General features: G+C 56.7%; 10 protein-coding genes across 10 annotated transcripts; 7 read left to right on the forward strand and 3 right to left on the reverse strand.

Annotated features, from left to right (window-relative positions):
* Positions 1-94: 94 nt before the first annotated feature.
* On the forward strand, positions 95-1,432 carry N657DRAFT_578568 (alpha/beta-hydrolase; the record flags this gene model as incomplete). Its single annotated transcript, XM_062789328.1, has 4 exons — positions 95-225; positions 305-336; positions 436-1,292; positions 1,352-1,432. 4 exons carry the CDS (start codon positions 95-97, stop codon positions 1,430-1,432), a joined length of 1,101 nt encoding a protein of 366 aa, XP_062644723.1.
* Positions 1,433-1,524: 92 nt separating this feature from the next.
* N657DRAFT_131383 (uncharacterized protein) lies at positions 1,525-2,359 on the forward strand. Its single transcript, XM_062785869.1, has 2 exons — positions 1,525-1,696; positions 1,890-2,359. The coding sequence occupies exons 1-2, from the start codon at positions 1,616-1,618 to the stop codon at positions 2,271-2,273; spliced, it is 465 nt and encodes a 154-aa protein (XP_062644724.1). The 5' UTR covers positions 1,525-1,615; the 3' UTR covers positions 2,274-2,359.
* An 85-nt stretch (positions 2,360-2,444) lies between these two features.
* On the forward strand, positions 2,445-3,954 carry N657DRAFT_658001 (carbohydrate esterase family 15 protein; the record flags this gene model as incomplete). Its single annotated transcript, XM_062794851.1, has 2 exons — positions 2,445-2,586; positions 2,669-3,954. The coding sequence occupies 2 exons, from the start codon at positions 2,445-2,447 to the stop codon at positions 3,952-3,954; spliced, it is 1,428 nt and encodes a 475-aa protein (XP_062644725.1).
* A 1,396-nt stretch (positions 3,955-5,350) lies between these two features.
* On the forward strand, positions 5,351-5,838 carry N657DRAFT_131451 (uncharacterized protein). Its single transcript, XM_062785870.1, has one exon. The coding sequence runs from the start codon at positions 5,459-5,461 to the stop codon at positions 5,756-5,758; it is 300 nt and encodes a 99-aa protein (XP_062644726.1). The 5' UTR covers positions 5,351-5,458; the 3' UTR covers positions 5,759-5,838.
* A 392-nt stretch (positions 5,839-6,230) lies between these two features.
* N657DRAFT_636019 (UV-endonuclease UvdE) lies at positions 6,231-8,300 on the forward strand (the record flags this gene model as incomplete). The annotated part of the gene is made up of 2 exons (XM_062791387.1): positions 6,231-7,320; positions 7,381-8,300. 2 exons carry the CDS (start codon positions 6,231-6,233, stop codon positions 8,298-8,300), a joined length of 2,010 nt encoding a protein of 669 aa, XP_062644727.1.
* A 484-nt stretch (positions 8,301-8,784) lies between these two features.
* On the reverse strand, positions 8,785-9,614 carry N657DRAFT_648312 (uncharacterized protein). Its single transcript, XM_062793491.1, has 2 exons — positions 8,979-9,614; positions 8,785-8,904 (listed from the first exon to the last, which is right to left on the reverse strand). Exon 1 carries the CDS (start codon positions 9,336-9,338, stop codon positions 9,174-9,176), a length of 165 nt encoding a protein of 54 aa, XP_062644728.1. The 5' UTR covers positions 9,339-9,614; the 3' UTR covers positions 8,785-8,904; positions 8,979-9,173.
* A 2,672-nt stretch (positions 9,615-12,286) lies between these two features.
* On the reverse strand, positions 12,287-13,793 carry N657DRAFT_636020 (FAD-binding domain-containing protein; the record flags this gene model as incomplete). Its single annotated transcript, XM_062791388.1, has 3 exons — positions 12,287-12,770; positions 12,830-13,472; positions 13,541-13,793. The coding sequence occupies 3 exons, from the start codon at positions 13,791-13,793 to the stop codon at positions 12,287-12,289; spliced, it is 1,380 nt and encodes a 459-aa protein (XP_062644729.1).
* A 4,113-nt stretch (positions 13,794-17,906) lies between these two features.
* Positions 17,907-18,981, forward strand: N657DRAFT_692509 (uncharacterized protein). The gene is made up of 2 exons (XM_062797167.1): positions 17,907-18,772; positions 18,834-18,981. Exons 1-2 carry the CDS (start codon positions 18,245-18,247, stop codon positions 18,948-18,950), a joined length of 645 nt encoding a protein of 214 aa, XP_062644730.1. The 5' UTR covers positions 17,907-18,244; the 3' UTR covers positions 18,951-18,981.
* An 865-nt stretch (positions 18,982-19,846) lies between these two features.
* On the forward strand, positions 19,847-25,568 carry N657DRAFT_665711 (PARP-domain-containing protein; the record flags this gene model as incomplete). Its single annotated transcript, XM_062795304.1, has 5 exons — positions 19,847-20,813; positions 20,867-22,129; positions 22,193-22,279; positions 23,289-24,992; positions 25,062-25,568. Exons 1-5 carry the CDS (start codon positions 20,052-20,054, stop codon positions 25,566-25,568), a joined length of 4,323 nt encoding a protein of 1,440 aa, XP_062644731.1. The 5' UTR covers positions 19,847-20,051.
* Positions 25,569-25,821: 253 nt separating this feature from the next.
* On the reverse strand, positions 25,822-27,267 carry N657DRAFT_648318 (uncharacterized protein). The gene has a single exon (XM_062793492.1). The coding sequence runs from the start codon at positions 27,141-27,143 to the stop codon at positions 25,956-25,958; it is 1,188 nt and encodes a 395-aa protein (XP_062644732.1). The 5' UTR covers positions 27,144-27,267; the 3' UTR covers positions 25,822-25,955.
* Positions 27,268-27,973: the final 706 nt, after the last annotated feature.

Here is a 27,973-nt window from a genome sequence, read left to right on the forward strand (position 1 = left end):
AGTCTTTCCCCTCCTGTGCCACTGAAGTACCTCGCGAGCACAACGACAATCCTCCGATATACCATTCCTTGAATTCTATACTCATAAATCTGATATGGCCGCGCAGCCATCCGCGCCCCCGGGCTTCACTGACCACACTTTCAAGTCAGCCAGCGGTGTCGAGCTCGCCGTGCGGGTTTGGCCCGCCGAAACCACCGTCAACGAGCCGGCGCCGTTCGTACTCTGGTATGTTCTCACAGAGTCCTCGCTTGGCATTGACCGCAATGCCCTACGGTGGCCTCAACTGACTGACACGAAAATCTAGGACCCATGGCGGCGGGTGGTTTGGCGGTTTCCGTATGTGCTCTGCTCCGACCCCTTTCAAGTATGAGTCGAAAGAATCACCATCTTTTCGAGGCATGCATGAGGTGCGCATCAAAACTAACGAGGTGGCAGACTTCGCGCCCCTGCCGTGGATGGCGCCTGGCTTCCGGCAGCGCGGATACCACTTTGTGTCGCACAACTACCGTCTCGCCCCGCAAGTACGCGTAGACGACCAGCTGGCCGACTGTCTCGAGGTTGTGGCGTGGTGTCGCACCAACCTTCCCGACGTCCTCGGAACCGACAAGGTCGACGTGGATCGCTATGTCCTCTGCGGCGAGTCCGCCGGCGGTCATCTGGCGACGCTGATGGGCACCCGCCTCTCGAACCCGGCTCCCAGCGCGATTGTCGACGTCTACGGGATAGTAGATTTTTTGACGATGCCTGCTTTTGGCCCCGAGGACAAACGGCCCAGCAGAGCCAAGGAAGGGCCTTGGGTCGGCCGGTTCTCCGAGGAGGAGCTCAACACGTTGCTGCGGGATCGCAACCCAGCCAACGTCTTGACCGACGGGCTCTCCTGGAACCAGTTTGAGTTCCTGACCGAGGCCGAGATCAGCAAGCTCTGGGCGACCGAGTTCCGATACACGGACAGGGTTCTGATGCAGGCTGAGCTGCACATGATGCACTCGTTGGGCCGGTCCGCAGACGGCTTGCATATCGGCATACTGCACAACGAAAAGTTCGCCAACGAAGACGAATTTCTAGCGTTTGTCCGCTCCGTGTCCCCCGTGAGAGTGTTGCAGCAGCGGGTTTCGGAGGGCAAGAAGGGGCAAGAATTGTATCCCCCAACAGCATTCCTGCACGGCACCGGCGATGTTGATGTCCCCGTCCAGCAGAGCTACGTCATGTCCGCGTTGCTCAAGGACGCTGGCGTTCCTGTGGTAGAGTGCTACGAGGAGGGCGGTTTGCATGTCTTTGATATGAAGTACACGGTAAGCGGATTGTGGGTTATACTTGAAGAACGCAATAAGGTACTGACTTGAAGTTTCAGGGCCCGGAGGTGCCTGGATGGGACACATATATTGACCCTCTCCTTGCTTTTGTCGACATGCATGTAGGACGGACCACCTAGCACTCTATTGGAGTGGGAGCGGTTGGGAAGCGGCATAATCGACCATACTTGACTGGCTGTTTGGAATCAATTGAAAGCCTTAGGGGGGAGGTCCTGTACCAACCAAAAGTCCGAGACACCGTCCGCTGCTATTTCTTAGGGGTACACCGCAAGACTAGTACGCCAAGAGGGTTTTGTGCTATCATGATTCCAAGGTCGCCATTTCAGGACCGGAGTTCACCCCAGCCAACGCTCAGCACTCAGCCCTCTCAATGCCCACATAAGGTAAGTATTCTCTTGGCGACCTATTCTGTCATGGAGGAGCCTCAAGGGCCTCGACGCATTCATGTTTCTTGGGTAGCAATCCTCGGGCTGGCTAAAATCTTTCGCTGGAAGCGTGGACAGCATGAAGCAATAGGAAGGGAAGTTTCCCTCCTGTTCTAGCGCACTTGTACCAACAAGTTCTCACAATTGACAGTTGCAAAGTAACATCGGTCCTGGATGTTCAATGACGAGCAGCAAGTGCTCGGAGCATCGCCCGCCGGGGCAGGGCATTGAGGGAGACACGAACTGGTCCAGAGTTACCCCAAGAACGGAAGGCTATCCTGATGTAACCCTGAGCCCATCATGGAAGCACATTGACATCTTGGCGTCCCCAGGTTCCCGGGATCCAACTCGCAGCCGCTTGCCCGGAGTTCAGGCTAAAATCTTTCTATGGATGGTTCCGGCTGGGGTTTTCTCCGATTATGCACACGTGGGGGGCTGCTTTCTCGGTGGGAGCCCGAAGCTGCGAAGCCTCTACGAGGTATTCACGGCCGGATCGGGATCAATACGCCTGGATCATCGGGATCGTCCCACCTAGTAGTGTACCAAAATGTGAAGGGCGGAAACCCGGGGAACATGAAGTGAAGTTCATCTGACCAGGAATCCCCATCAAGAAAGGGGATATAAAAAGGTTGCTGCCAACGCCGTTTAGTTAGGTATCATGCTTGAGTTGAGACAAAGCAGCTGAACCCCTGACTCCAAAATCAACATGTTGTCTCCAGCCCTCGCCTCGTCTCTTCTCGTCGTCCTTGGCGCCGCTGGTGTCAACGCCCAGCAGCGACAGAGCCTCTGGGGGCAATGTGGTGGCCAATCTTGGAGCGGTCCGACTCTCTGTGTCGAGGGGGCATACTGTAAGTCTGTTTACCCCTTGAAGTCTGTCTCGGGGACACATCAAAGCCAGACGAATCAGAGCTGACATACTTGGTACGCCAGGCTTCCAACAGAACCAGTGGTACCATCAGTGCATCCCGGGCAGCGGGCCTTCGACGACATCCCCGGCCACCACCAGTGCTCCGCAGACGACACTCACTACGTCTCGCGTGACATCGGCTCCTCCAACTAGCACGACATCAACTCCAGGGGGAGGCAGCACAACCTGCCCGGCCATCCCCGGTGGACTCGGAAGTCCTGTCTCCAATGCACTGAATGACCCCTTCACCTTCCACGGAGGCGGCAAGGTGACCAGCAAGGCCGACTGGCAGTGCCGGCAGGCCGAGATCAGCCAGCTGCTCCAGCGATACGAGCTCGGCACGCTCCCGCCCAAGCCGTCGTCGGTCACGGCCAGCTTCTCGGGCAGCACTCTGTCCATCCAAGTGTCGGAGAACGGCAAGTCAATCTCGTTCTCGGTCACCATCAACAACCGGCCGTCGGGAAGCGGCCCGCACCCGGCCATCATCAACTTCGGTTCCTTTGGTGGTCTGCCTGTCCCCGCCGGCGTGGCCACCATCTCGTTCAACAACGACGACATCGCCCAGCAGCAAAGTCAGTCTTCGCGGGGCAGGGGCAAGTTCTACGACCTCTACGGCAGCAGCCACTCCGCCGGCGCTCTCACGGCGTGGGCATGGGGCGTCTCGCGCATTATCGACGCCCTGGAGCTGACGCGGGCCCAGACCAACATTGACCCGACCAGGATCGGCGTCACGGGCTGCTCGCGGAACGGCAAAGGCGCCATGGTGGCCGGTGCCCTCGAGCCTCGCATTGCCCTGACGCTGCCCGAGGAGTCGGGCGCTGGCGGTGCGGGCTGCTGGCGCATCGCGGCGTGGCAAAAGGCGCAGGGCCAGAACGTGCAGGACTCGACCCAGATTGTGCAGGAGAACGTCTGGTTCTCGCCCAGCTTCAACCAGTACGTCAACAACGTCAACGCCCTGCCCTTTGACCACCACCTGCTCGCGGGCCTCATCGCGCCGCGGCCGCTCTACGTCATGGAGAACGTCGACATGGAGTGGCTCGGCAAGGTATCGACGTACGGCTGCATGGGCATCGCGCGCAAGCAGTGGCAAGCGCTTGGCGCGCTCGACCGGTTCGGCTACTCGCAGGTCGGCGGCAACTCGCACTGCAGCTTCCCCAGCTCGCAGCAGGGCAGCGAGCTTAACGCCTTTATTGGCAAGTACTTGCTCAACAATCCCAACGCCGGCAACACAAACATCTTCCGCTCGACCCAGAACCACAACTTCAACCTCGACAGCTGGAGCCCCTGGCCGGTTCCCACTCTGTCGTGAGGACTCCGAGGGCTCTGAGGGAGTATGGCAGACGGGTAGTTTCAGGGAATTTTCTTTGTACATGGTTGGATAGGAGCTCCTTAGCCGGCCCGGGCAACGAGATAGCGTACATAGCAAGAGAAGGTGGCATCCGCAGGAGTCTAAGAAACCCCTCCCTCTATTGCGCAGACTGTGATGATTGGGAATGTTTGATATTGAAATGCATTGAAAATGCATTGAGAATGTCGAGCTTTTGGATGTTGATCGGAGGAACAACAATTCCCGTCCCAGACACATGAAGGCGACGCCGCTGTGTCTCCTGCCAGGGCCAATATTACTATCAAATAATTCGAGGCAACCATGACAGTGAGCCAACGGGACAGGTCAGTGTTATCGTCTCCATGTTATCATTAGATGAGACGTTCCGCTCCGCTCCCTCCGCGCACTTGTCGCGAGTATGGTGGGAGCGACACAGGTTTTGGAACAATGCTGTGGTTTTGAGGCCGAGCATGGCTAAAACTGTGCGTTAAAACGTTCCCTCCCGACGGGAATATCCCAAACGACCTTTGTGACTCGGGGCAAGTACCAGGTAGGGGAGAGGGGGTAGCAGGTCATCGACATGGCCTTATTGAACTGTTTCAGGGAGAAGGACGAGCAAGGTAGGTCAAAGAAACATCACAGCAGACTCGGTGAGCACTCTTATCAGACAGTTCAAAGGAAAAAAAAAGCCTGTACCTGACGCTTGGAGTGTCCTTGGGGTTCTGAGCTTGAGGGTTGCCCGCGCTCAGGGGTCAGATATGGTGTGGTTCCTTGTGTCTTGAGCTTTACACAAGTCGGCTTTGTAGATTGCTGTCACAGGACTCTGTTCGCCGCCCAATGGCCAGAGCCCGAGAGGGCCTCGCTTTGATTAGAGGATGCCGAATCGTACCATATTGCGTGGCGGAAGGAAGCAGCTCGAAGGTCTAGACTCCGGAGTTGTGTATAGGAAATATCTCCGGGCGCAGGGCGGGCTAGGATCGACATAGAGGCGGGGCGATGATACATAACGCTCAACGCAGCCAGGATCCAGGGCAGTACGGAGTAGGTACTTTGAATTTGAGAGTCCATCTACATTACCAGAGTAGGTAGGTAAGGTAGCTGTTCTGCGAGACCCTTATATTAATAGGACTGCGTAGTGCAGTCCAGGCTCTCGACTGGACACAGGTTGGTACTGGGTAGAGGTATAATAGATAAAACAAGCAAGATCCTCCACCGCAGTAGAGGGAGGCAAGCTGAGAGAAAATTAAAAATAAAAATCCACAATATATCCCGAATCGTCACTAGCTCGGCAGTTCAGTTTGCGATGTCAAACGGCCAGGTGCTGGGCAGAAGTCAATAACCCCGCCCTGTGCCTGCAGCCTGCAGTTGCAGCCGTCTGGAACGACTGTGGTGCATGGCGAGGAAATTCGAAGTCTCGTCACAGTTCGCATGCCTGGCCGTGCCCCACTTCAGCAGCCACCAACAGCCCCACACGCAGACCTGACGAATGACCTCATCCATTCTTGCCTGCTTCTGGCAGTCGGCACCACTTCTAAGTCTCCCATGCTTGCATGGAAAACACGCCCCACATCGGAGCTTTGTCCTCTCCCGCGAAAGTTCTCACTTTCAGCGTTTCTTCCGGGTGCAGCAAACGGGGGAAGATCCAGCGACTCGTTCACGTCTTCGACCATCGACGATCAGCAAAATACTGCTCGTCCGTTCGGGACGCTTATCCGTGCGGCAAAAGATGGGGCCAGCGGCTGCGTTGAGGCGAAGAAGAAGAAGAAGGGCGATAGCAGGTCCGTGACAGGACATCTGGGGTCTAGAAACTTGCCTGACCTCTTTCTTCTCGAACATTTTTCCCACGCCAGCAGTTCCAGAGCAATTTCTGACGAGAGTCCCGGGGCAAGTGCTGCTCCGCACCTTTACTTCTGACTCAATACATCCAGTACACCAGTCCGCTGGGCATGACTGCCGCCGCCACCACACTTCCACTGCCGTCCGCCTCTGCCTTGACTAGCCATTGGCCAATTGCCCCCTCCCACCCTCGCACGTCGCACCGTGCCTCAACATTCATCTGGATCGCTTCCGCGCCGTTCTACCTGCGACTTTTCACCACCCTGCCCTGTATTTGTTCTCTCGGGACATCTGCCACCCTCCTCCCCATTTCGAGCACCCGTCGCTCGGCCGCCCCAGCATCCGCCACCGAACACGGCCGCCCTCGTCCGCGATACACCTTACCCCATCCCGCCCACCGCGCGACACGTTCCATCTCCGCGATGCCCCGCAAGTCCAAATCGCCCAAGAAGACGGAGACGTCCCTGACCTCGCTCAAGGTCGAGGACACGGTCGCCCCCCAGGTTCACCTCCGGCGATCGAACCGTCGCTGGTCCAAGACGATGCCCCCGGAGGGCGCGTCGGACTCCAACCCGGGCAATGCGCTGGGCTTCAGGCCACCAGCGGACGAGGACCTGAACAGCGAGGAGATTCGGGAGTATAAGGACACCATGAAGGAAGACATGAGGCTTGCCATCGAGGGCCTCGCCCGGATGGAGCGACGGTTAAGGAGTGCCACCAAGTGCCAGAAGCTGCAGATCGAGCAGGAGGCCCGCTCCTCGGGAACGCGCAAGTCCGTCCTCGAGGTCATGGATCAGACAGCCGACGCCGACGACGACGCCTCGGTCATTCAAAATGCGAGCATAAAGCTCACGAAACCCACAAAAGGGCCGGGAACGGAAGTTGAAAAGGGAGGCCAACAACTTCCCACCCCTGACGAAGAGGAAGACAGAAAGGACGACTACGCCAGAGACATCTCCAAGGGCGCCAGCCTGGACCCGGAGAGCCGGAGGATAGACGCCCCGGAAGAAGCACCCGACGTGCCCGAGCGCGGCGCCGCCAGGACGCCGCCCGTCAACAGTCCCTACCTGCCGTTACCTTGGAAGGGACGGCTGGGTTATGCGTGCTTAAACACGTATTTGCGCTCGGCCAAGACGCCCATCTTCTGCTCCCGGACGTGTCGGATGGCGTCCATCATCGACCACCGGTACCCGCTCTTCGACGAGTCTCAGCCCGAACACCCGGTCAAAAATCGACCCGACAAGTCCAAGGAACCGTCCATTGAGCGGGGCCAGAAGTTTCTCCAGACGTTGGGTTTGGCTAATGCCCGCGACATTGTCCGCATGTTACGATGGAACGACAAGTACGGCATCAAATTCATGCGCCTCAGCTCCGAGATGTTCCCCTTTGCCAGTCACCCCGAGCACGGGTACAGGCTGGCTCCCTTTGCTTCCGAGGTGCTTGCCGAGGCCGGAAGAGTGGCCGCTGAGCTAGGCCACCGTCTGACTGTACATCCGGGCCAATTCACACAGAGTATGTTGGACCTCGCGCGCTCTTCTTTTGAATGATAGAGTGACTGACATTGTCGGACAGTCGGATCCCCACGTAAAGAGGTGGTCGACGCAGCTATCCGCGACCTGGAATATCACGACGAAATGTTGTCGCTCCTCCAACTTCCGGAGCAGCAGGACCGCGACGCCGTCATGATCCTGCACATGGGTGGTGTGTACGGAGATAAGGCGGCAACTCTTGACAGGTTCCGCCAAAATTACGCCAAGCTTTCGCCGTCGATCAAGGCCCGCCTCGTGTTGGAGAACGATGACGTCGGCTGGACCGTACATGATCTGCTCCCGATTTGCGAGGAGCTCAACATTCCCCTAGTGCTCGATTACCATCACCACAACATACTATTTGACAGCACCAAGTGCCGTGAAGGGACGCTCGACATTAGTGATCCTGAGCTCCAGGCACGCATTACCGCTACTTGGACCCGGAAAGGCATCAAGCAAAAGATGCATTACAGCGAACCCTGTCCCGGAGCCGTGACGCCCCGCGACAGGCGCAAGCATAGTCCTCGCGTGGCGACTTTGCCGCCCTGCCCGCCCGATATGGACCTGATGATTGAGGCCAAGGACAAGGAGCAGGCCGTGTTTGAGCTCATGCGCAATTTCAAGCTGCCCATGTTCGAGCGCATCAACGACGTGATTCCCCATGAGCGCGAGGATGAGTCCCGGCCCGACCCGCCCGTGTCCAGGAAGAAGCAGAAGACCGCGACCAACCTGAAAAGAAAACGCGCCCCGGATGAAGAAACCATTGAGATGAATGACATTGGCGCCGGCGCGAGCGATCAGGAGCAGGTGGTAATAACCGGCAAGGAGATTTCAGACGAGGATTATGCCATGGGCGGACCCAACAACAGGGTGTACTGGCCGCCCGGGCAGGAAGATTGGTTGAAGCCCATGAAGAGGGGCGCCAAACCTATGAGGACAAATGATTGGCAAGATGAGTGTTAGGTACGAAATGCCTTGTACAGCTGGTAGAATCATGGCGCTGAGTATTTTTTGCTGGTCTTTGGCTCTTGGACTTGCATGACCGCGGGTAACGGGCAACGGACAACGGCTTCTAGGCGTTCAATGTTCAGTTTCTATGCTCAATCGCTTGTGCCTGGTTACTTGTCTGCGTTTTAGCGCGGGATTCCAATGGTGTCTTCTCCACTGCCGTGGGCTGGCCCAAGCGAGCCAAATCGAAGGACAAACTGCTCCGTGAAGTTATGAATTTGTGGACAGTTACGGTACAATCATGATGCAGCTTACGTCAGCTGGCTTCCACGGCGAATTGGCTCACGGAGTCACACTGGGATCGGAGAGAGGGCCGTGTCCGGGTAGGGCACCAATCTTTTGCCGGGCTTGCCGGGTTACCACCAGGCCGACGTCCAAGTGAACGTGATCGGCGGCATCATTGCCATTGCAACATGCTGAAAAGGAGCCGTCTCGCCACCACTATACTTGTACACCATGAGATTTGCTCAAGGCGTAGCGATCTATGCCAACAAAGTCTCATTCCGACGTCCTTCAAAGTCTGAACCGGCTTTGCGCCGGCGACCACAGCTCCTCAATGGCACGCAGATCCCTCACCCCCTCCCCTCCTGGAACCAACTATTGCGTCGTCGCCCCCGATCTAATCAGACGCAGACGACCACAACACGATGTCTGACGCCCAGCCCCAGTCCCGGCTCGAATCGATGTGGTCCTACATCTCTCGGACAGTTCCCTCCTCCTCTCTCTCAACAACAGCAACCCTTCATCACCCATGCCAGCCCTACCACCACCGTCCACGGAGAGCAGCCCGACCATGAAAGGAGTAGCCCGCCGTGGCCGCCACCAGCCCTACGCGACCGCCACCTCGCCGCGCAGCTCCTTGCAGCGCGGGTGTGCGCAGGTGCCGCAGAAGAGGGTGCTGTTGCCGCAGGCCACGACGCGCTCGCAGCCGCACGTGGCCGACTGCGAGATGAGCGTTGTCGAGCAGGCGTAGCTGATTTTGGTGCCGCACATTGTCTCTTTGCTTCTTTGTTTTTTTTTTTCCCCTTGTTTTTCCCTCCCTGCCTGTCACAATACAGGGGCGTATTCTCAAGACTCAGGTCCGTAACGTTGAGGTATCTCTGTACGGTTCGTGTGTCAGGCGTTATGAACTAAGTTGATTGGAGATAGTCCTGTGCTGCATAAGATATGCGGGTAACATATTTCTTACTGTGTAAGCAACAACAGAACGTAAGGGGAGGCCGCTGAGGTGCGAGATGCAGCTGGGGGTGGATGACTTGTCGTGGTACGTAATTCGAAGTTTTCAGTTAAAAGTAATTAAAAAAAAAAAAGCCCGACTTGCAGCAACAGATCGTCCTTGGCGGCGGATTGGATGTCACCCCGAAGAAATGATGCGGTGGCTTTCTTGGTGTCTAGTCCATGCCTGCTCTCCCTCCTCGCATGGGTTGAGCGTCTCAGAAAGGGCCGTGTCGTACAGTTGTGCTGTTGGTTCAAGCAAGTTGAAATCTGTTGTCACAGGGTCTCTTCTCGCCCCGACCTGGAGGTTTATCGACACGGAAGGGTCCTATGGTGGGGAGTGCAGTTCCAAGGTAGCTGCCCTGCTCTTCCAGGGTCTCTGCCGTGTGCGCGGGTCGGGGTATCGACAAGTTGTCGAAAAAGGAAGGCACGATGATGACATACCCTGGTTTTGCGTTTCTGCTTTCTTGTGATTGGCTGCTTAAATTGTCCGACGTGGGAGCCGACGTCATCATGCGGGCTGGTCCGCCAAAGTTTGCATGAACTTCTGCGGCATCGGTGGCCTGGGCCAAACCTGCATCTCATCCCAAAAAGCAGTCCGCGTGTTGGACCAGATTCGCTTGTTCTCATTGATACTGTACTATGTTGTTAAGCTTGCTGTGTTGCGTGCATTTTTGAAACTGCAGAATCTGTGGAACAATTCAAAGCAACAAGCATCCAGTATCTCTGCACTGCTACTCTTTTCATATCATCTCAACAGGTTCAGTCTGCTTTCACACAAGAGCGCCAGCCATCTCCCAGTATTTGTCGCCTGCCCATCAAACCAGGCGGTTCAACTAGGAAGCAACGGACGTGCACTGAACTTTCCAACACCCCTGAAACTGACGCTGGAACTGAACACTGAAACATTGCGCTAAGATATCACGCTACGCTGCGCCGCACCTAAGTCATGCAGGCTTCAGGTAGCGCGGGTGCCAACGAAACTCGGCTGACGTCCTGTGAGACCTGTGGTTGTCCCACGATTCTACTTTGTTAGCAAGAACCGTCACAACGTGCATGTTCAGGGCAGCATTGCACACAACGCCATGCCATAGGGCAACGACTCCAATACCGCTGTGAATTGTTTGTTAGGACCCAAAGGGACAAAGCAGCAAAAGGTTGCCAGAAGTCCCTACGTTGATGAGTGTAGGCGAGATGAATCCTGAAGTAACGTCGACGGCAGGCACTACAGTGAAAAGGGTATAGGGCCAATAAAGCCAGACGGAACACCGGTCAGGCTCGCGGACGAGGTCCATGGACATAGATGCTACTATACACTCAGCAGCCAGGGTTGAAACTTGGCAGATTCTTGGAATGATGACACAAAAAAATTGTGCCTTAGTAGGTCCACGTGTCCAACGGTACTTGTCTACGACATCAATGCCTTCGGCCGATATATATCTGGAAAGAAGCGTCTAGGAGTCTGAGGAGCACTAGTTTAAATAAGCTATGATCCATCTTGTAACTGTAAGTTGAGCACGCCTAGAACTAGTCGGAAATACTGAACCAGCTTGACCTTAAATGAGGGGTTGACCAGAAATGCTCGGAAAACCCCTTCGAGTTAGAATCCGTACTTGATGGCGGTGAGTATTTCCAATATACTTGAGATAATCTCATGGATCCCTAGTCACAGATAATCACTGTCAATTCCAGGTATAGCTACGGCGGTGGGCATGTCCAATTTACTTGAAAATATCCGTGGCTAACTAAGGTAGCCACAGATATCACTGCCAAATCTGATGTTACCTACGACCGTGAGTATGCTGCATTCAAGTAGTACCATGAGGGAAATCTCGTGGCTACCTTCCCCCAAACAATTTCGGCTAACTTCTGTCTAACGTTACCTAGGTACTTATGACCGTAGTTAAACATATTCCGTGCTTCCAAACCACCGACAACTTCACGCTATATCCGCTCTATTGATCCTTGAGACTGTAAGTACCTGCTGTTGCCGCTTCTGTGCTTGTCAGCTGCAACCATTTCCCCATCTGGGCCTGGTCCAGGATGGACCGCCGCCACTTTCGGGTTTTCTGGACTACCTCTATTCTACCGTTGCAACTCGTCTTCAGGCGGGAGACATTGCGGGTCAAGATAATCAATATTGCGGGCGTTTCCACGGCCGAGGCGCTCTTATGTAAACTCCCTCCCCTTTTGAAACCGCAGCAGCTGGTTTTGATCTGCCACCCCGTGCTTGAACTGAGAGTTAGCGCCCTGGCGGCACTGCCGCCTGTTGACATATGGTCCAGAGATACGACTCGCCCAACCCTCCGTCGTATCCTCTCAGACCAAAGCAGAGTTCAACCTCCCATCTCTGGGGAAAGACGACAGCGAGTTCTCAGCTTCACCCCTGCAGATTTGGAGAAACAGCCGCATTTACGGCCCTAGAATCCGCACATGGTGGCAGTTGAGATGGTGAGTTCAATGCAGAATCAGCGTCCCCTAGGCCACGTATATCATAAGGAGCTCTGCGTACGTGTCATATCACTTAACTGGCTTGGACGTTCCTAGATTAATAGTCAACAAGGACACAAAGGCCAAGGTTGAGAATGGAAACGAGGTTAGTTCCCTCCCTGCTTTCTGGCGCAGTTGATGTGGATAGGTAGCCACAGTATTGTTCAGCTGAACTACTTGATAGCCACGGCGTTGGCCATCACAGTTTTCTAGTGAACTTCAGCGTGGCTAGGTACCTAGACACCCAGCTTGAAGGCGCCGGAAACGCATGTCTGAAACAAACCCTCCGGATCATACGTTCTTCTCACCACCCTGAGCCTCGCCAGGCTCTCCTCGCCATACCCGGCAAGCACATCATCCTTGTGATAGGCATAATTGGTGAAGATATACCGATGCAGCAGTTCCTTCTCCCTGGCAAGGCGGCGGAACTCGGCCAACATGGCCTCCACGGCGGCGAAGATGCGGCTGTCATCCCGCGGCTGGGTCCAGCAGGGGTTGATGAGGATGATAAACAGCGGGCCGTCGGACGGAGGTATGTTCATGGCGTTGCCGCCCGCTCTGGCCGAGTTCGCGAGCAGGGCCTTGGTCAGCGGGTGGAAACCAAACGAGAAGACGAGTCCCTCAGCGTCCTGGATGGTCGCAAGAGTCTCCTGCCACTTGTTGTGGAACGCTTCCATTAGGGCAATGTCTGGCTTGATGGTGATGGAAGCGTAGTATTGTCTGCGAGTTCATGTTGGTTAGGTAGCGACAGTCAGAGGTTTCACACAAACGTCACTCACCTCATGCCGTCGCTGGTGAATTTTGACAGCTCTCCATAAAAATCAGTGTGCGTCGCGGTTCTCATGGTCCCCATCTGCTCGATTTGCGGTTGCACAGCAGTGAAGGGCTGCAGCGAGGGTGGGTTCACCTTGCCCTGGGTGTGGTACATGATACAGGTTACGGCCTGGTGGCCATAGCCGTAGCCGGCACTGCACATGATCTGGACGTCCTCGTCCGGCTCGTTCTGCACAAAGTCACAAGCCGTCTGAAGGATCTGCGAGAAGGTCCCCGGCATGTAGTACGTGACGCCGCCCCAAATGTCCCGCCTCTGGAACGTCTTCATGGTGATCGAAGTCACGATGCCGAAGTTGTTGAGCCCACCCTTGAGGGCAATCCAAAGGTCGGCGTTCTCGTCGGCCGAGGCGCGGACGAGCTGGCCCGAGGCCAGCACCACCTTGAACTCGATGACCGAGTCGCATGCGAATCCCATACGGGTCGAGAACAGGGATAAGCCACCTCCCAGGATGAAGCCGGCCACGCCGATGCGGCCGACTCGCCCACCGGTAACCGTCAGGCCGTGCTTGTCCAGTTCGGCGTAGACCGTCGTCCACGTTTCGCCGGTGACGATCTCCACAGCCGACTTGCCGTCGCTCAGGGTGATGCCTTAAGACGCCGCATATCAATGGTGATTCCGTCTTGAACATTGGCGCTGCCTGCAAAAGGGGTATGACCTTCGCCGCGAATGGCGATGCGGCATGATCCTGAGAGGGCATGGGGACGCAGTACGTCAAGCAGAGCGCGCACCTGTTCGACTGTACTGGGCCGGACGATGTAGGAAGGCCTGAGCTCGTTTTCAAAGGCGCTGAAGTACGAGTTGTTGATTTGCTCGTAGTCGTCGCTGCCGGGACGAGAGAACGACCCTGCCTCGTTGCCGAGGGCCCTAGCCAGCGCGTCGACGAGATCAGCTCTATTCGTGTTTGGCATCTTGGGGAAATGGTGTGTGGGTGAGGGAACAAGGTAAGCTGAGAGAGACGACGAAGATCTCTAGAATACTTGAAGCGTACAGAACGAGATCCCAACGGAATTATAAGTCCTTTCCACCCCCCCTTCTTCCCGCGGTTATCCCCGTCTCCCGAGTCCGTGTTGGTTGCAGCTCAATCACAGCGCAAAGGTGGAGAAGACGGCTGGATGGCGAGGGATGTGTAAGCTCTGAGCCCACAATACCGCCCCCGACCTGAATCCTTTCCAATGCCACCAACTCATCACATTCTAGTCCTCCGTGGCTATTAGTTTGTCTCAGGCTCGAAGCTGCACGCTTAAGGCACAGTGGGCCGGCACTAACGTTAGACATCAACCACAAGGTATGTATGCGCTTCAACCACTCATGTTCACTTCAACCTTACATCCCGTCAATGAGGCCTCTTGACTTGTTCTCCCCTCCAAAAAGCCCATTCCGTTGCCGCCATTGAGTTTTCCCACCCGGTTTCAGTTTCTTGGGTTATTACAGCTCGCAATGTCCGGCTTTCCTTCATGTTCAAGTTGCCGGCCACCGCACTTTTCCCGGGAACCAATTTGATGCCTTCACCGTCCTCCTTTGGCTGTATCCGACTGATCCGAAGGAACTACGTAGTTGTTATGGGTCCAGCGTCGGTGAGTGCTTCGGCAATGCCAGAGGCGGACTGTGCCTGATTGTTGACCGCCAATCAAGGCCACCTTTGACCTGGGTTATCCTCTATTCTTCAGAGGCTCAGGCGAGTTGTGTTTATTTCGGCGACACCCAAGCGCGTTTTGCAATTACAGTGACAAACAGTGATACATCTTAATCGATGCCGAGCAGGTGGACGCAGTAATTACAACCAGACATGGGCCACCTGATCTGTGGCATCTCTGCGGTCGGTCGACCTAGAACTTCCACTAGGGCACATCACTTTGGACAGCAGCTGCATGAGATTGAGCTTGACCAGATGTATCTATTTTCTCAGTGAACTCTCGTAGATGTAGTGTGATCATTACCATGGGGACCGGTGATAAGTCAATTTGAGGGCTAATTATTATTATTCCTACGCCGCTGTGCCCTAGGGCGTGCCGGACCTTCAACAACTTACTATACAGGAAAACCGCGCCCTCGTGGGCCGGGTGAAAAACCCATATCGACAATCAAGGAAACGATCAGTGTGCGATCCTGCAAATACAAAGTGGGAAGGCCTCTTGGCCTTCGAAGGAAAGGGTATCAGACTGCGAGCTCCAGCTCCAGCCTCCTGGCCAGACCGTACATCGGTAGTTTCCCCGAGTCCATCAGCCAGTCCAGGATCCTCCCCGTTAGCCGTGCAGCTTTGGGACTGATTCCCTGTAGGACAGAATAAAAGTCCCTTCGCGTTCTGATTTCGGCTCTCTCCCATCTTCGAGTCAACGGTGGGGCCAAGCACCACATCACAAGGTGTTCGACAGTCTCTCGCCCCTCTCCACACTCGCATATAGGCGTCAGTACCTCTGGGACTCTCCTTTCAAATAAGAAAGCCCGAAGGCCTATGGCCCCGGTTCGAATCTGGATCAACAGTGAACTCTTCGCTCTGCTGAGGCCGTCGTGTCTCCTTAGGGTTTTGTCTTGGAACAGAGTCTCGTGCTGGTGGTCAAGGTCATCTGCGGGCCTCGTTGCTGTCCGGCCGTCTCGTTCCTTGAGCCACCTCTCTCTCCAGGCCTCCTCCATTACTCTGTCCGTGTCGGCAGTCCCTCCCGTCCAAACTGCAATTGTGTTAGCGGCTTCTTCTACCGCTGTGGGCTCCTGCGGCCCAAAGGCTCGCGGTCGGCCCCTGTTATCCGTCCTCGAGTTGAATATCTGATATATAAAATGGGAATATAAGATGAGCCAGGCAACTTAAGGGAGGGATAAGAGTAAGAAAAGACCCAAGGAAAAGCTCCTTGGGGCCCGAGAAGAAGCCAGAGACAAGCAAGCTGAAACCTAAGTGGCATATACGGAAGCAACTGTACTGCGATATCCCGATTGTTTGGCACGAAGAATCCAAGGCTGGCATCGTTGTACTTGTGTTGGGCGAGTGCGATGGTGGGGCGGACAGCGTCTTGTTCCTTGAGGCCTCTCTGAGCGCGGGGGTCCATTTGACGTGGAAATTCGATATGGCGTGGGGTACGGCGGGAAGATGGACGACCCTCGCAAGCTGGTGTTGGTTGGGGCCCTGTAAGCTTCCCTTCTTGTCGAACTCGTTCTCTACAGACCGAGCCGTGGACTGCCCAGGGAGACTAGGAGTGGTAGGCTGAGTTAGCGGCTGACTTGAAGAGGAAGAGGAAATACAGACCTATCTATCACCTGACGACTTTTCTGCCTTGCATTCGGAACATCCTGTCTCATCGTCATCAACGTAGGAAGCTTTCTGGAAGCCGTCTTCACTGCACAGAAGACGCCGAATCCACCTAAACAGCCTTGAAGACGGGCCGTTAATGTCGCCCGAAAGAAGCAGGCATCGAGCCCATAGTGAATTCGAAATAACGGCGCGTATCGTCAAGTGCTCCTGCATATAGATCGCTAGCATCCGTGCCAGTCTGGTGGTTTGGTGTCCGGGGTCACACTCAAGGAAGACACGTAGGAATCTCATATGTCTGTGAGCCTCAGTGCATTGCCAGAGACCGCGCACCACACGCGGTACAGTGTACACGTAAGGTTCAGGACAGGGCACAAGAAGACAACTAGAGAATACCCCCAAGGCGCCTGATTCTCCTTTCCCCTGCAGGCCAAAGGATAAATAGCGATTAGTTGCAAAAAAGCTGTTCGTTTATCAACTGTATGTGAAACGGACCGCATCAACAGAGACTCAGCCGGCGCCCATTTTTGATCCCTGAGCATGCAAAAACAAGGCTCCGTTTATTCTAAACAATCATTTTCCAAGGGCCGGATCAGTAGTTGGGTCAGTGACGATTAGCGAATCCCCGGTGTTGTATGTTTCTGGTCTCCATGTCCCATTTCCATTGCCATGTCTTGGCAATCCCTAGCCCCTGGCCGGCCTCAGAAAAGGTAAACAATACCTGGTAATGTACATCAAGGGCCTCAGGTACCGCCTGCTTCTCTCCTTCGTCACTCGAACAGAGATTGAACGACAAACTTGAATTTGTCCCTTGCTTTCGACGGAGACTATCTTAGGGAGTAAGACCTCGCCCAGTCCGAACGTCACAGAGAGAGACGTTGTCCCAGTGCGCTCGGGAGCGAACACTGCCGCTGGACATGAAAGAGAATGTATTGTGAGTTGCAGACCTTATGCAGCTACAACTCGATTGCCGCATGCCTATTTTTTTCTACCTCTAGCCTGAAGACAAGTCGTGTTGGCCAAACTGATAATGCTCATGGGTCATGATGACATTCGACGCCGGTGTCAGATCCTGCAGGAGAGAACACTTTCTTGGCCTGAATATATGAGAGGCTGCATGACGGCGGCCCACAACAAGCTGAGGCGGCGCACGCTCACTCCACCACGTACGACACGGCCACCAACCGGCCGGTGCGAGTCGGTAGCTCTACCCATCCTCTTCGCGCGGGGCTAGGTCCCATATTCGCAAAAGTCACTCCCACTTAGAATTTCCCGGGCGTCAAGGGACACATTGAGCGCGAGGTAATGTAAGCTACTAGCCATTCGGCATGGCAGCCTGAAATGAAACAATCTGAGCGGAACGAGAACCGAAACAGAAAGATGCCACAGACGGAGAAGGGGAAGCGGATGGCTTTCTGAATGTCGCCAAGCTGGAGGATGTTGGGACCTGGTAAGATCTACTCTCAACCGCCCGCCCTCGGAGCTTCTTGCGTCACAAAGCCGCTGACGGCATAATAACCGGAGGGCCCCCGAAGGGTAACCGCGTGGGGATGTTACACGCATGTCGCCTGTTGCCCAGTGAAAATAGCACGCACCTAGCCGCCGTCTTGGGCACTTTTCCGCGCTCATGGCGCTGCTTGGCTTTCAGCTCTTCGAAACAATGCGGCGGTTCTTGACATCTATTAGGTATATATGCTGGGGAACCGATGATGCTTGGAGCCCGTATCCGCCGTGGCACATACTTCTGAGGAGGCGTTTTTCAAAGCCTCGCCTTGGCCAATTCTTGACTGCTCTAGCAACTGGCTAATATAACTAGGCAACAATGGCAGAACGCGCGGCGCAATGATAGGCCTTTTGCTGGTTGAAATTCTCGCAGCCACCCCGCCGACCGACCCGGCCGAGATATATAAGGTACGCCGGCATGCGTCCACCGATACTCCACTTCAGTCCGTGGCGAGGACGTGCAGTCGAAGAGCGAACGCGCTATGTCGGTCACCAACATCGATCCAACGATGGGGGGAGCTATATGGCACGTCCGTTTTTTTCTTCCCCGTGCCGACACCATGATTATTATCAGGAGGGTGCGACAAATATATTCACCGGAAGTTCGGCGAATGTACCATGTTAGCCTGGGATCTCGTGTACACCAGCTTCGCGGCAGGATCAGAGAGCTGCTTACTCCCGCAGCAGCGCTGGTGGTGGCTCCAAGTCACCACCGAGAGCCCGTCAATCGCATTGGGGTCGACCTTTGTCTGGCCGAGTCCTACACTGCTGTCCATAGCACCGTATTGGACAACCTATCGGCGACGCAGACACAGTAAACCTACTGCTGTCCTCCGTAGGAAATTCCACCCCCCGCCCCGGGCGAATGGTGAAGTATCTGGACGAGTGCCTGGCGTCGAAATGCAGAATGTTTGCGCTAGGTGCGATCCTGCCGCCGGACCAGAGATCCGTCATCGGGTGTACGTCGACAGCCAGCCCGGGCCTGACGATTTCGTACGTGATCGTCACATTCCTCACCAGCACAGTGACCATTACGGGCGAGGATGGCCTGTCACGCGCCGGGTCGACACCCGGGGTACTACTAGCCTTCCAACCTCGACCGTCGAACAGTCGTCAGCCGCTACCGCTACCGTCTGCGCACCTCCAGTGAACGGATACAACCTCGTGAAGGAACATGCTGGCGAGAGCGCTACCGACGCAGGCGCAGCGAGCAGCACGGCGACAACCCCGGCAACATGACCACCAGCAACAGAAACGAGCGAGGCACCAACACAGTCAAGCAGAACCCTGCCATCCACCGGGCCAACACCGCCCAGCGAGCTAGCTCCGGGCGCCGTCGCCGGGGCGGTCGCTGAAGGGCTTCTTGGTATTGGGCTCTTGGCGCTCGGCGCCTTCTTCGTTCGGCGAAGATATAGATATTCTGCGGAACCAGGAAGCCGACGGAGAAGGGCAACACGCGACGACGGCCCGCCGTACGGACTGCAAGTCATGTTCGGGATGCCCGCCGATGAGCGGGCCCAGGAGCTGCCGCAGGGCATGCATGCACACGAGTTGCCCGGCGCAAAATGAGATGTTGAGTTGAGCTGGGGGGCAGGCTGTATTGCCGAGGCGAGGAATTGGAGGGAACGGCAGCCGTCTAATGTTGGGTTCATTAGGGCGGTCAAACACGGCGTTGTACGCGTCGCCCGAAGCTTTGGGCGGCTGACAGCATTGATGTCAGGCGCCGTCCTAAAGTGGCGCTGGCGCCGGCCCTGCGGGAGGTGATAGGGTTTGGCATGCGCGGTAAACGCATCTTTGGACGTTATGCTTGCTGTTGCTAGCGTGCGTTGTTGGTCAGGACGGACTGGCGGAACCGCTGGAGATACAGCATCGTCTTCAATGTATTCATCAGGCCTAACTTGCCTTAGGGACAGGTAAGGGAGAGGTTGCGTGCAGCAATTTTAGCATGGTGGGAATGGAGCGATGTGGAAAGTTGCGATACTACGGAGCCTCGCCATGAACTGTGGAAATGACTCCCGCGCCGCTGCAACCGCTGGAACTGTGGAGACATCGCTGCCTAACGTAGCGGCTGTGATGCATGGCTTTGGCGAGCTCTGGGTCCGGTGATCTCGAGTCGCGTACGGCCGGGTGTGCTGTTGCCTGCTCGACTGACGCGGGCGCGCTTCCGCCCAAGTAAATAAATTCTCTTGAACTTTCCCTCAATGCTCTTTTCTACGACCAAAGCTTCGCCTCCTATTCTCCAACCCAATTGACATCACAATCCTCTGATTCCCCTCCAATTGCATCGAAAACTGTCCATAGCCCGCTGGATTGTCGGTCGGAGCGCAACCAGTGTGTCTTGTTTTCTGGGTCAGGCTGCCAGCGGATTGGACAGCCCAAGGCCCGCAACGAAATCGACAGTGGACCTCGGAGATTCGGCATCACAATGCCCCGTGGCAAGAAGGCGGCGGCGGCTGCGGCAACGCCCGCCCTGGAAGGGTGCAAGCTCGCCCTCAGTGGGACATTTCCCGGCGCGACACATGCCTCGATCAAGACACGGGCCGAAGCCCTGGGAGCGACCGTGGCCAGCTCCGTGACGGACGACGTCACACACCTCGTCGCGACCGAGGCCGATCTCAAGAAGCCATCGCCCAAGGTTGTGAAAGCCCAATCCCTCGGCATTCACATCGTCAGCCTGGATTGGCTCTCGAACTGCGAGAAGAACTGCGCCAAGGAGGACGAACAAGATTACATTCTTGGGGGTCCTGCGAAGGACACCGCTGCTCAGGCCGATGCATCTAAGTCATCCCAGGCCAATGGCACCAGCAGAACGCGGAAGCGCGCCGCTCCTCTCGCGGATGATGTCTCTGACAACGAGGTTGCGCCAAAGGCCAAGAGGACGAGGGGCGGCAAGGCAGCTGCCGTTAAGACAGAGGATGACATTGGTGATGCAAACGTGCAGGACGCCGACCGGGCGGCAGACTTGGCCGACGTCAAGCTCGAGGAGGGAAACAAGGGCAAGGCAAAGGCGGAGCGGGCCATGGGCGAGGGTCAGGTCGCAAAAAGCAGTGACCTGGCTATTCCGCTTGACGAGGGCTGCCCCTTTGTGACGTCCAAGGTCTACATCGACGACTCCGGCATCATCTACGATGCTTCGCTGAATCAAACCAATGCCGGGAAGAACAACAACAAATTCTACCGCATCCAGGTGAGGACCACTGACTGACTTGTCCGGTTTTGCTGTCTGACATGGCGCCTTAGTTGTTGGTCGATCCAACTGGCACGTACCGAACGTGGACGCGATGGGGCCGTGTCGGGGAGCGCGGCCAAACAGCAGTCCCGGCAACTGGCTCACTCAACGAGGCCATGCGGCAGTTCGAGAAAAAGTTCAAGGACAAGTCGGGTCTGCCCTGGAGCGATCGTGGCAGTAACCCGAAGCCGGGAAAGTACGCCTTTGTGGAGAGGAGCTATGAGGAGGATTCGGATGAGGAAGACGAGGCGGAATCGGCTAAAGAGGCATCGGACCGGAAGGAACTCAAGTCGACGCTCGACCCGGCTGTCCAAGAGCTGATGCGGCTCATTTTCAACCAGCAGTACTGGGATGCCACCATGGCGAACCTCAACTATGACGCGAACAAGCTACCTCTCGGGAAGCTCAGCAAGGCGACCATCTTGCGAGGATTCCAGACGCTCAAGGACTTGTCGGCGCTGATTGACGACAACTCCCTTGCGGCAGGTTACGGAATGGGGTACGGGGAGGCGGTCGAGCAGCTGTCCAACACTTTCTACTCCCTTATCCCTCACGCATTCGGTCGAAATCGCCCGCCTGTCATCAGCGACCAGCAGATGGTGAAGCGAGAAATAGAGCTTCTCGAAAGCCTGAGCGACATGAAGGACGCGGCGCTGATCATGAAGATGGACAAGGCCGGGGACGACGACGTGCACCCGCTCGACAAGCAGTACCAGGGCCTCAAGATGCAAGAGATGACGCCTCTCGGCCGCTCCAGCAACGAGTTCGCCGAGCTGCAGAAGTACCTGCTCGACACCCGCGGGGCCACCCACGGACACCACTACGAGGTCGACCAAATCTTCCGCATCGAGCGCCAGGGTGAGCACGAGCGGTTCGACAGCAGCGTCTTTGGCAAGATGTCGCAGAACCGCCGGCTGCTGTGGCATGGGTCGCGCTGCACCAACTTTGGCGGCATTTTGAGCCAAGGTCTCCGGATCGCGCCGCCCGAGGCGCCCGTGTCGGGCTACATGTTTGGCAAAGGCATCTACCTGGCCGACATGTCGTCCAAGTCAGCCAACTACTGCTGCTCGTACATGTCGGGCGGCACGGCGTTGCTTCTCCTTTGCGAGGCGGAGCTGGGCAACCCGATGCAGGAGCTGGTGAATGCCTCGTACAATGCGGGAGAGGACGCCAAGAAGAAGGGCATGGTGTCGACGTGGGGTCAGGGCCGGACTGGTCCGAGCAAGTGGAAGGATGCCAGCTGCGTCCATCCATCGTTGGCCGGTGTGATGATGGTGAGTGCATATTTTTGCTTGTCCCCCCCAACCTGAGAATGCCTTCTGACGAACGACACGCAGCCTGACACGTCGGTGCCGCCTGGAGACACCAACATTCCTGGAGCAGGTCTGTATTACAACGAGTACATTGCCTACGACGTTGCCCAGGTTCGGCTGCGGTACCTGTTCCGGGTCAAGATGTGAGGTCGCAGCCAAGGTTGTTCGGTGTACAGTGTGAGTAACGGGCGTTGGAAAGCGGACGACATCGGAATTAGATCGGGAAGCTACGGAGTTTGCTTGTCCGGCTGTCAATTCCAGTGGCTCTCGATGGGAGTTCAGGTCTAGGAAAAGATCTTTGCTGAGCTGCTGGTATCTGTTGCGAAACTGAAAATGGCTTAGTAAGACTGCCTTAGCGTCGCTTAGACTTAGCTACTGTACCAGGATGATGTCAACGTCGATCTCCTATCATAATCTTCTCACAATGGAGATGAAGAGATGGATGGAAGGAGACGAACAATGGAATATGAAGATGGAGATGAAGGCACTCGGGCACTTCGTGTGAAACCCCACCACAACAGTGAGATCCGACTCCACACCAACCTCAAATCTAACAATTGTTAGTGCAGCATGCGTGACCCCGCCATGTGTAATCCGTATCGCAGCTTTTGCTGGCTCCAAGCCCCACCATCCCGAAGCCGGAAACCAATCCAGGGACCCAGGGCAGGAGTTCGGTGTCGGCGACTCGAGATCTGACAAGCAAGCGCAGCCCTGAAAACTTGCCCAGAACATCAGCAACACGACGGCGCATTGAAGAACTGCGAGATGCGTGCGGCAATCCACCATCCAACCCCGCCCCATCATTTTGCAAACCACAGACCGCGACAGCAAGTGTCGGCTTCTTGGGCCGAATTTGGATCGCATTGGCGACCGGAGAGCGCATTTCTCAGAGTCGGGATCAGGGTCCTTGACGGCCGATGACAACTCACCGTCTCACTGTGCCAAGTCCCGCCCATTGAACTTGAGGTTTCCAGTGCGAGACATTACGGAGCATACTCTGCACCGCACCCCGCGCCGTGCAACCGGGGACGACACTTAACGGAGTACAACACTCACCCAGCCCGGACAGGTCCGACAGGAACTAATCTGATCCATGAGCACCTCGCCCCGTCCACACAAGCGGGCCACAACGTGCGTCACATGCCGGGCGCGCAAGGTCCGATGCGACGGGCGCCGGGGCATCTGCACCAACTGCGAGCGTCTCGGCTTCGGTTGCTCCTACGATGAGACTGTCAGCGTCGAAGTTGTCCCGGGCGAGAGCAGCGGGGCCGCCATCTCGGTGCCGCGCCGCCGCGTGCGACAGGCATGCCAGAACTGCCACGCAAGAAAGGCCCGATGCAGCGGCGCCCTGCCGGCCTGCGACCGTTGCCGCGCCCAAGGCCTCGAGTGCGTCTACCGGCCCGGCAAGCGGTCGCTGCCCCTGCCGTTCCCGAACAACCCCAACTCCGCTGCCGCTGCGGCCTCAGGCTCGGGCATGGACACCGACGTCCAGATGAGCCAAAACCATGGGCCCTCCAACGACTATGCCACCTCCAGCAGCACAGCCAGTCCTGCTACGGGGACTGCCGACCAGACGGACCCCGACGAGGCCCTCGCCCTCAAGGCCTTTGATAGCTTCTTCCGCCACATCCACCACATCGCCATGTTCTCCTTCTTGCATCGCCCATCACTGCTGGAACGTTACCACGCCGGGTCATTGGACCGCGCGCTCGTGCTCGCCTTGATCGGCATCACGTCCCTGATGACCGATCTCGGCCCGGGCGTGGCAGAATACGGCGACCGGTGCGTCGAGGAGGCCGTGCAGCTGTGTCTGGCCAACCTCGAGAAGCCCACCATCCCGCGTCTGCAGGCGCTGGTCCTCGCCATCAAGCATCGGATCCTCTCGAAGCGCTTCTCGAGCGCCTTCATGCTCCACGCCATCGCCAGCCGGTCCGCCACGGCTCTCCGGCTGTCCCACGAGAACCCGGATCTTTGTTTCCTCGCACGGGAATCCCGCCGCCGACTGATGTGGTCCATATACATGATTGACGCCTCCATCTCGACTGGGCAGCCCGACGTCGCGCTTTGGAACGATGCCGAACACCAGATTCACCTGCAACTCCCATGCAACGAACGCAACTTTGACTTTGACCTGCCCGATCCGACAGAATTGCTCCGTGGGCCCGGTCCCGACTCGAGCGGGGTGGTCCCGCCGTTGCCAGACGTGCTGGGCCTCATGGCGCTGCATATCCGACTCTACTGGATGCGCACGCGCATCTTGCAGTGCACCTCGAGAGCGGCGGGCTCGGCTTCGGCAGACGCGCTGGCCGTGCTGCCGAGCCAGTTGGCCGAGTTCGCCGCCGAGCTTGAGCTATTCGAGGCGAGACTGCCCATCTCGTTTCGCGAGAACGAGGCCAACTACCGCCTGCGCAGCTACTCCCCCCGGCTCGGCATCTTCCTCACGACCCATCTCCTTTGGAGACAGTGCCATCTCGACATGTACCGTCCGTTCCTCCCAGGCCTGCGCGAGGCGATACCCCCCGCGGCCCTGCAGCAACTCGACCAAGGCTTTGTCATGCACAAGCGGCGGAGCTGCTACGAGCATGCCAAAGCCATGGCCGACATGTTCGCGCAGCTGCTGAGCCTCAGCGGCGCGTGTGGAAGCCCGCCCGTCGCGGATCTGGACCTCCCTGGGTGCGCTTTCCAGTGCTCGAGGGTGCTGTATCACGGCCTGCAGACGGACAACGGCGAGCTCGGCTTCACGCAGGAACGCGTGCAGGAACTCGTTGCCGTGTGCCTCCGCGCTGCGAGGCAATCGACCCCAGGGCCTGCATGTGCCAGTATCGTAGGTCTTGATCTTTATTATCACTGTTGCTTAGTAAGGGTAATTCACTTACAAACTTTCTTCTTCCAGCAAGCGGATATTGAGCGGCTCCTCTCTAACGGTCTGTCGCTGCCCGAAGTTCCAACTGCTGCGCCTGCCCGGGCCCGCAGCGTTGCGCCTGGCATGGACACGCCGTACCTTGGGCCGCAAATTCCCGGGCCGGACCACCACATGCAGCTTCTCGGCCCGGTCCCGCCACGGGCAGTACCGAGTCCAGCGGACCAGACACATGCACACGAAAGTTCCATGCAGATGCCGCCACCCCCGACGACAACGACGACCGTCAGTCCCATGGCGCAAGTAACGTTGAGCCTGCCGCCGATGACCGGGACATCGTCGTCGAGGCCTGCCCTTGCAGGCGTTGCGCCGTCGCAGGCCAGCGCGGTGACGAGCGGCAGTAATGCGTTTGAAGAGCTGCCGGACGGGCTCAACTTTGGGCCCAATTTTGGGCCCGAGTTTTTCGGCATTGAGTCTTGGTCGGCCTTGTCGCAGGGCTGGACGGACCTGGGGCAGTTCCCTGGCAGCACCATTTCGTGATGTTTGACCCATAATGAGCAGATGTGGCGTCCTGTCTCTTCCACAGTTATGCTGTGGGAATTGGTTGTGTTTTATATACGGTAGTCCTGACCCCTGTTCGGTATTTGCGGTGTCTACCCCATCCCACGTGCGCGTGGGGTGCATTCCGGGGGGGTCCTGTTTGGTGTGGTGTGGCGTTTTCAGGATTGGTTGCGTGTTTAACGGTAGGGAGAGGCACCCGAACAATGAACCCAGGATATTGAGTGACATGTGTAATGAAGGAATATATCAGAGAATTTTTAAGGTGTCACAGGCTCATATACATCGTTCAGACGTTACATACAACAACAGTGCTTGCTTGGTTATGGCTCATCATCTCACCCCCTCAAAGCTCCCCCGTTCCACGTCTCACCGCAACAGCGGGGTTTCCTCCGACGGACTGGCGTCTTCGCTCTCCCTCCTGGACCCTACCGCCACAACCGTCACGCTCCGGTCCGGGTCAACCGTCTGCTCCCGGTAAATCCAGCCGATGCAGATGCCGGCGCCGGGGCCCAGCATCACGGAAGCTCCCGCCACGACCAGCGCCACCCTCCACCCGGCCTCGACCAGGATCCAATACAGCACCGTCAGGCCGACAAAGAAGGCGTCGATGGTGATGAACTTGAGCACGGAGCGCGTCATCTCCTTGCGGTCGTCGGGCCGCGTCAGGCTCCAGAGCAAGTACCCGTGCGCCAGGATGGAGCAGGCAACCGGCAGCGCGTACACGGCGACCAGGGCGCGCCGGTCCGATTCGAGATGCAGGCTGCCGCTGCCGTTCCACCGCCTTTCTTGGCCGCCCACGCGCGCCCACAAAGTGATTACCACCAGCAGCCTCCGGACGGCCTGGCGCACGAGCGAGACTAACACGGGAAAGAAGAGCCAGACCAGGACAGCGGCGGGATTGTCCAGCACCAGCATTAGGAGAGATGGCACCACGAAGCCGACCGCCACGGCCACGGGGATGGCTACCGTCTCGGCGAGCCCGTTGGGGCCCAGGTGCCGCATGGCCTCGCCAAAGGTCGGGTCGGCCGGCCCAGCCGGCAGCTGCGCATGGGATCCCCCCGGGCCCGCCTTCCGGGCGGCACTGATGGCGCGGCTGCGGTGAAAAAATGCCGGGATGATGACCAGCTCCCAGACGATGGCGCCGCCGATCAGGGTAAACAAGATCCACGGCCCCGTCGGGTAGGCGATGACGATGCTCGGGGCATTGCAGATGCGGGCGGCCTCGACGGTGCTGACGGTCAGCAGGCCCGCGATAAACGATAAAATGGCGGCCATGGTGCTCGAGGCGCGGATCGATGCATGCGAGGAGGAGGAAACGGCCTCCTGGAAGAAGCTCACCAGAAAACAGGCGGGGCTTCCAAGGACGGGGATGTGGGAGAGCCAGGGCAGCCGGGAGCGGGCGTGGCACTGCGAATAGAGCATGTACATGTTGACGTCGCTGTGCAAAAAGAGCACGTAGCCGGTGAGCGTGGCCAGCAGGACGGGCGCGACGAGAAGGTACCGCAGCGAGAAGCGGTGCACCGCCGGCCGAGCACGGCGCGGGGGTAGGTCCATTTCTTATTTTGCCCCTTCTCCGCGACTTGTTTGTTGTCGCCGCGACTATTATCGAGTTATCGAGAATTGCAAACGTGCCCTGCGAGGGTTTGGTGGGGGTTGGGCGGCGTGATCTTGTGATTACTTGAATCTCGTGATGTTTGGTTCTTGGCGGGAGGGGCCGATGATTTCCCCTTGTGCCAAGCCTGTAGCTCCCTGAAACCTGTACCTGAACCCCCTCATTTCAAGTACTGCACCTATTTACTAGGGTTATCGATTGAATTTTGGCTGCCAGGATTTCAGCCTAATAATGTAGATTTGGATTTCTAAGTTCACACTAGACTTCTATTAGAATAGGATTCAGAATAGAGTTAGTAGTAAAATTAAGATATTTACTAGGCTAAGATATCTGAAGACTTACTTAATTTATTGGCAATCTATTACTTAAATACTTAGAACATTGTCTATTGCTATGTTAAGCTAACGTGATTCACTGTTGATTCGAATACCTTATTAACTCGACTATACTATTATTATCATTATTTCTACACCGCTATGCCCTAGGGCTCGCCGGGTCCTCTACCACTAATCACAAAGGAAAACCATGCCTGCAAGGCTGAACTTAAAAATCTCTGTCTCCCCTATACCAGTCTGAAGTCTTGAATCTATCTACTACAGCGAAAAGAAATGCGTAGATAGCCGACTAGGCCAGCGAACTACCCTAGTTCTAGCCGTGCAGCTAACCTATACTCCAGGAGCCTCCCAGAGCATAGTAGCCACCTGATCACCTTCCTTGCAACCTTCTCTTTTTGTTTCCCCACCCGTCGAGAGCCCCATACAGGTCTCTCTGC

Source organism: Parathielavia appendiculata (assembly GCF_033297405.1).
Source record: "Parathielavia appendiculata strain CBS 731.68 unplaced genomic scaffold N657scaffold_13, whole genome shotgun sequence".
NCBI classification, from domain to species: Eukaryota; Fungi; Ascomycota; class Sordariomycetes; order Sordariales; family Chaetomiaceae; genus Parathielavia; species Parathielavia appendiculata.

Coding starts and splice junctions, on each gene's coding strand:
- N657DRAFT_648312 (XM_062793491.1), bottom strand. CDS start 9,338: ATGTGCGGCACCAAAATCAGCTACGCCTGCTCGACAACGCTCATCTCG.
- N657DRAFT_131383 (XM_062785869.1), top strand. CDS start 1,616: ATGATTCCAAGGTCGCCATTTCAGGACCGGAGTTCACCCCAGCCAACG. Junction 1,697..1,889: donor CCTCTCAATGCCCACATAAG/GTAAGTATTCTC, acceptor CACAATTGACAG/TTGCAAAGTAACATCGGTCC.
- N657DRAFT_648318 (XM_062793492.1), bottom strand. CDS start 27,143: ATGGACCTACCCCCGCGCCGTGCTCGGCCGGCGGTGCACCGCTTCTCG.
- N657DRAFT_692509 (XM_062797167.1), top strand. CDS start 18,245: ATGTTAGCCTGGGATCTCGTGTACACCAGCTTCGCGGCAGGATCAGAG. Junction 18,773..18,833: donor CTACCGTCTGCGCACCTCCA/GTGAACGGATAC, acceptor ACGCAGGCGCAG/CGAGCAGCACGGCGACAACC.
- N657DRAFT_131451 (XM_062785870.1), top strand. CDS start 5,459: ATGACCTCATCCATTCTTGCCTGCTTCTGGCAGTCGGCACCACTTCTA.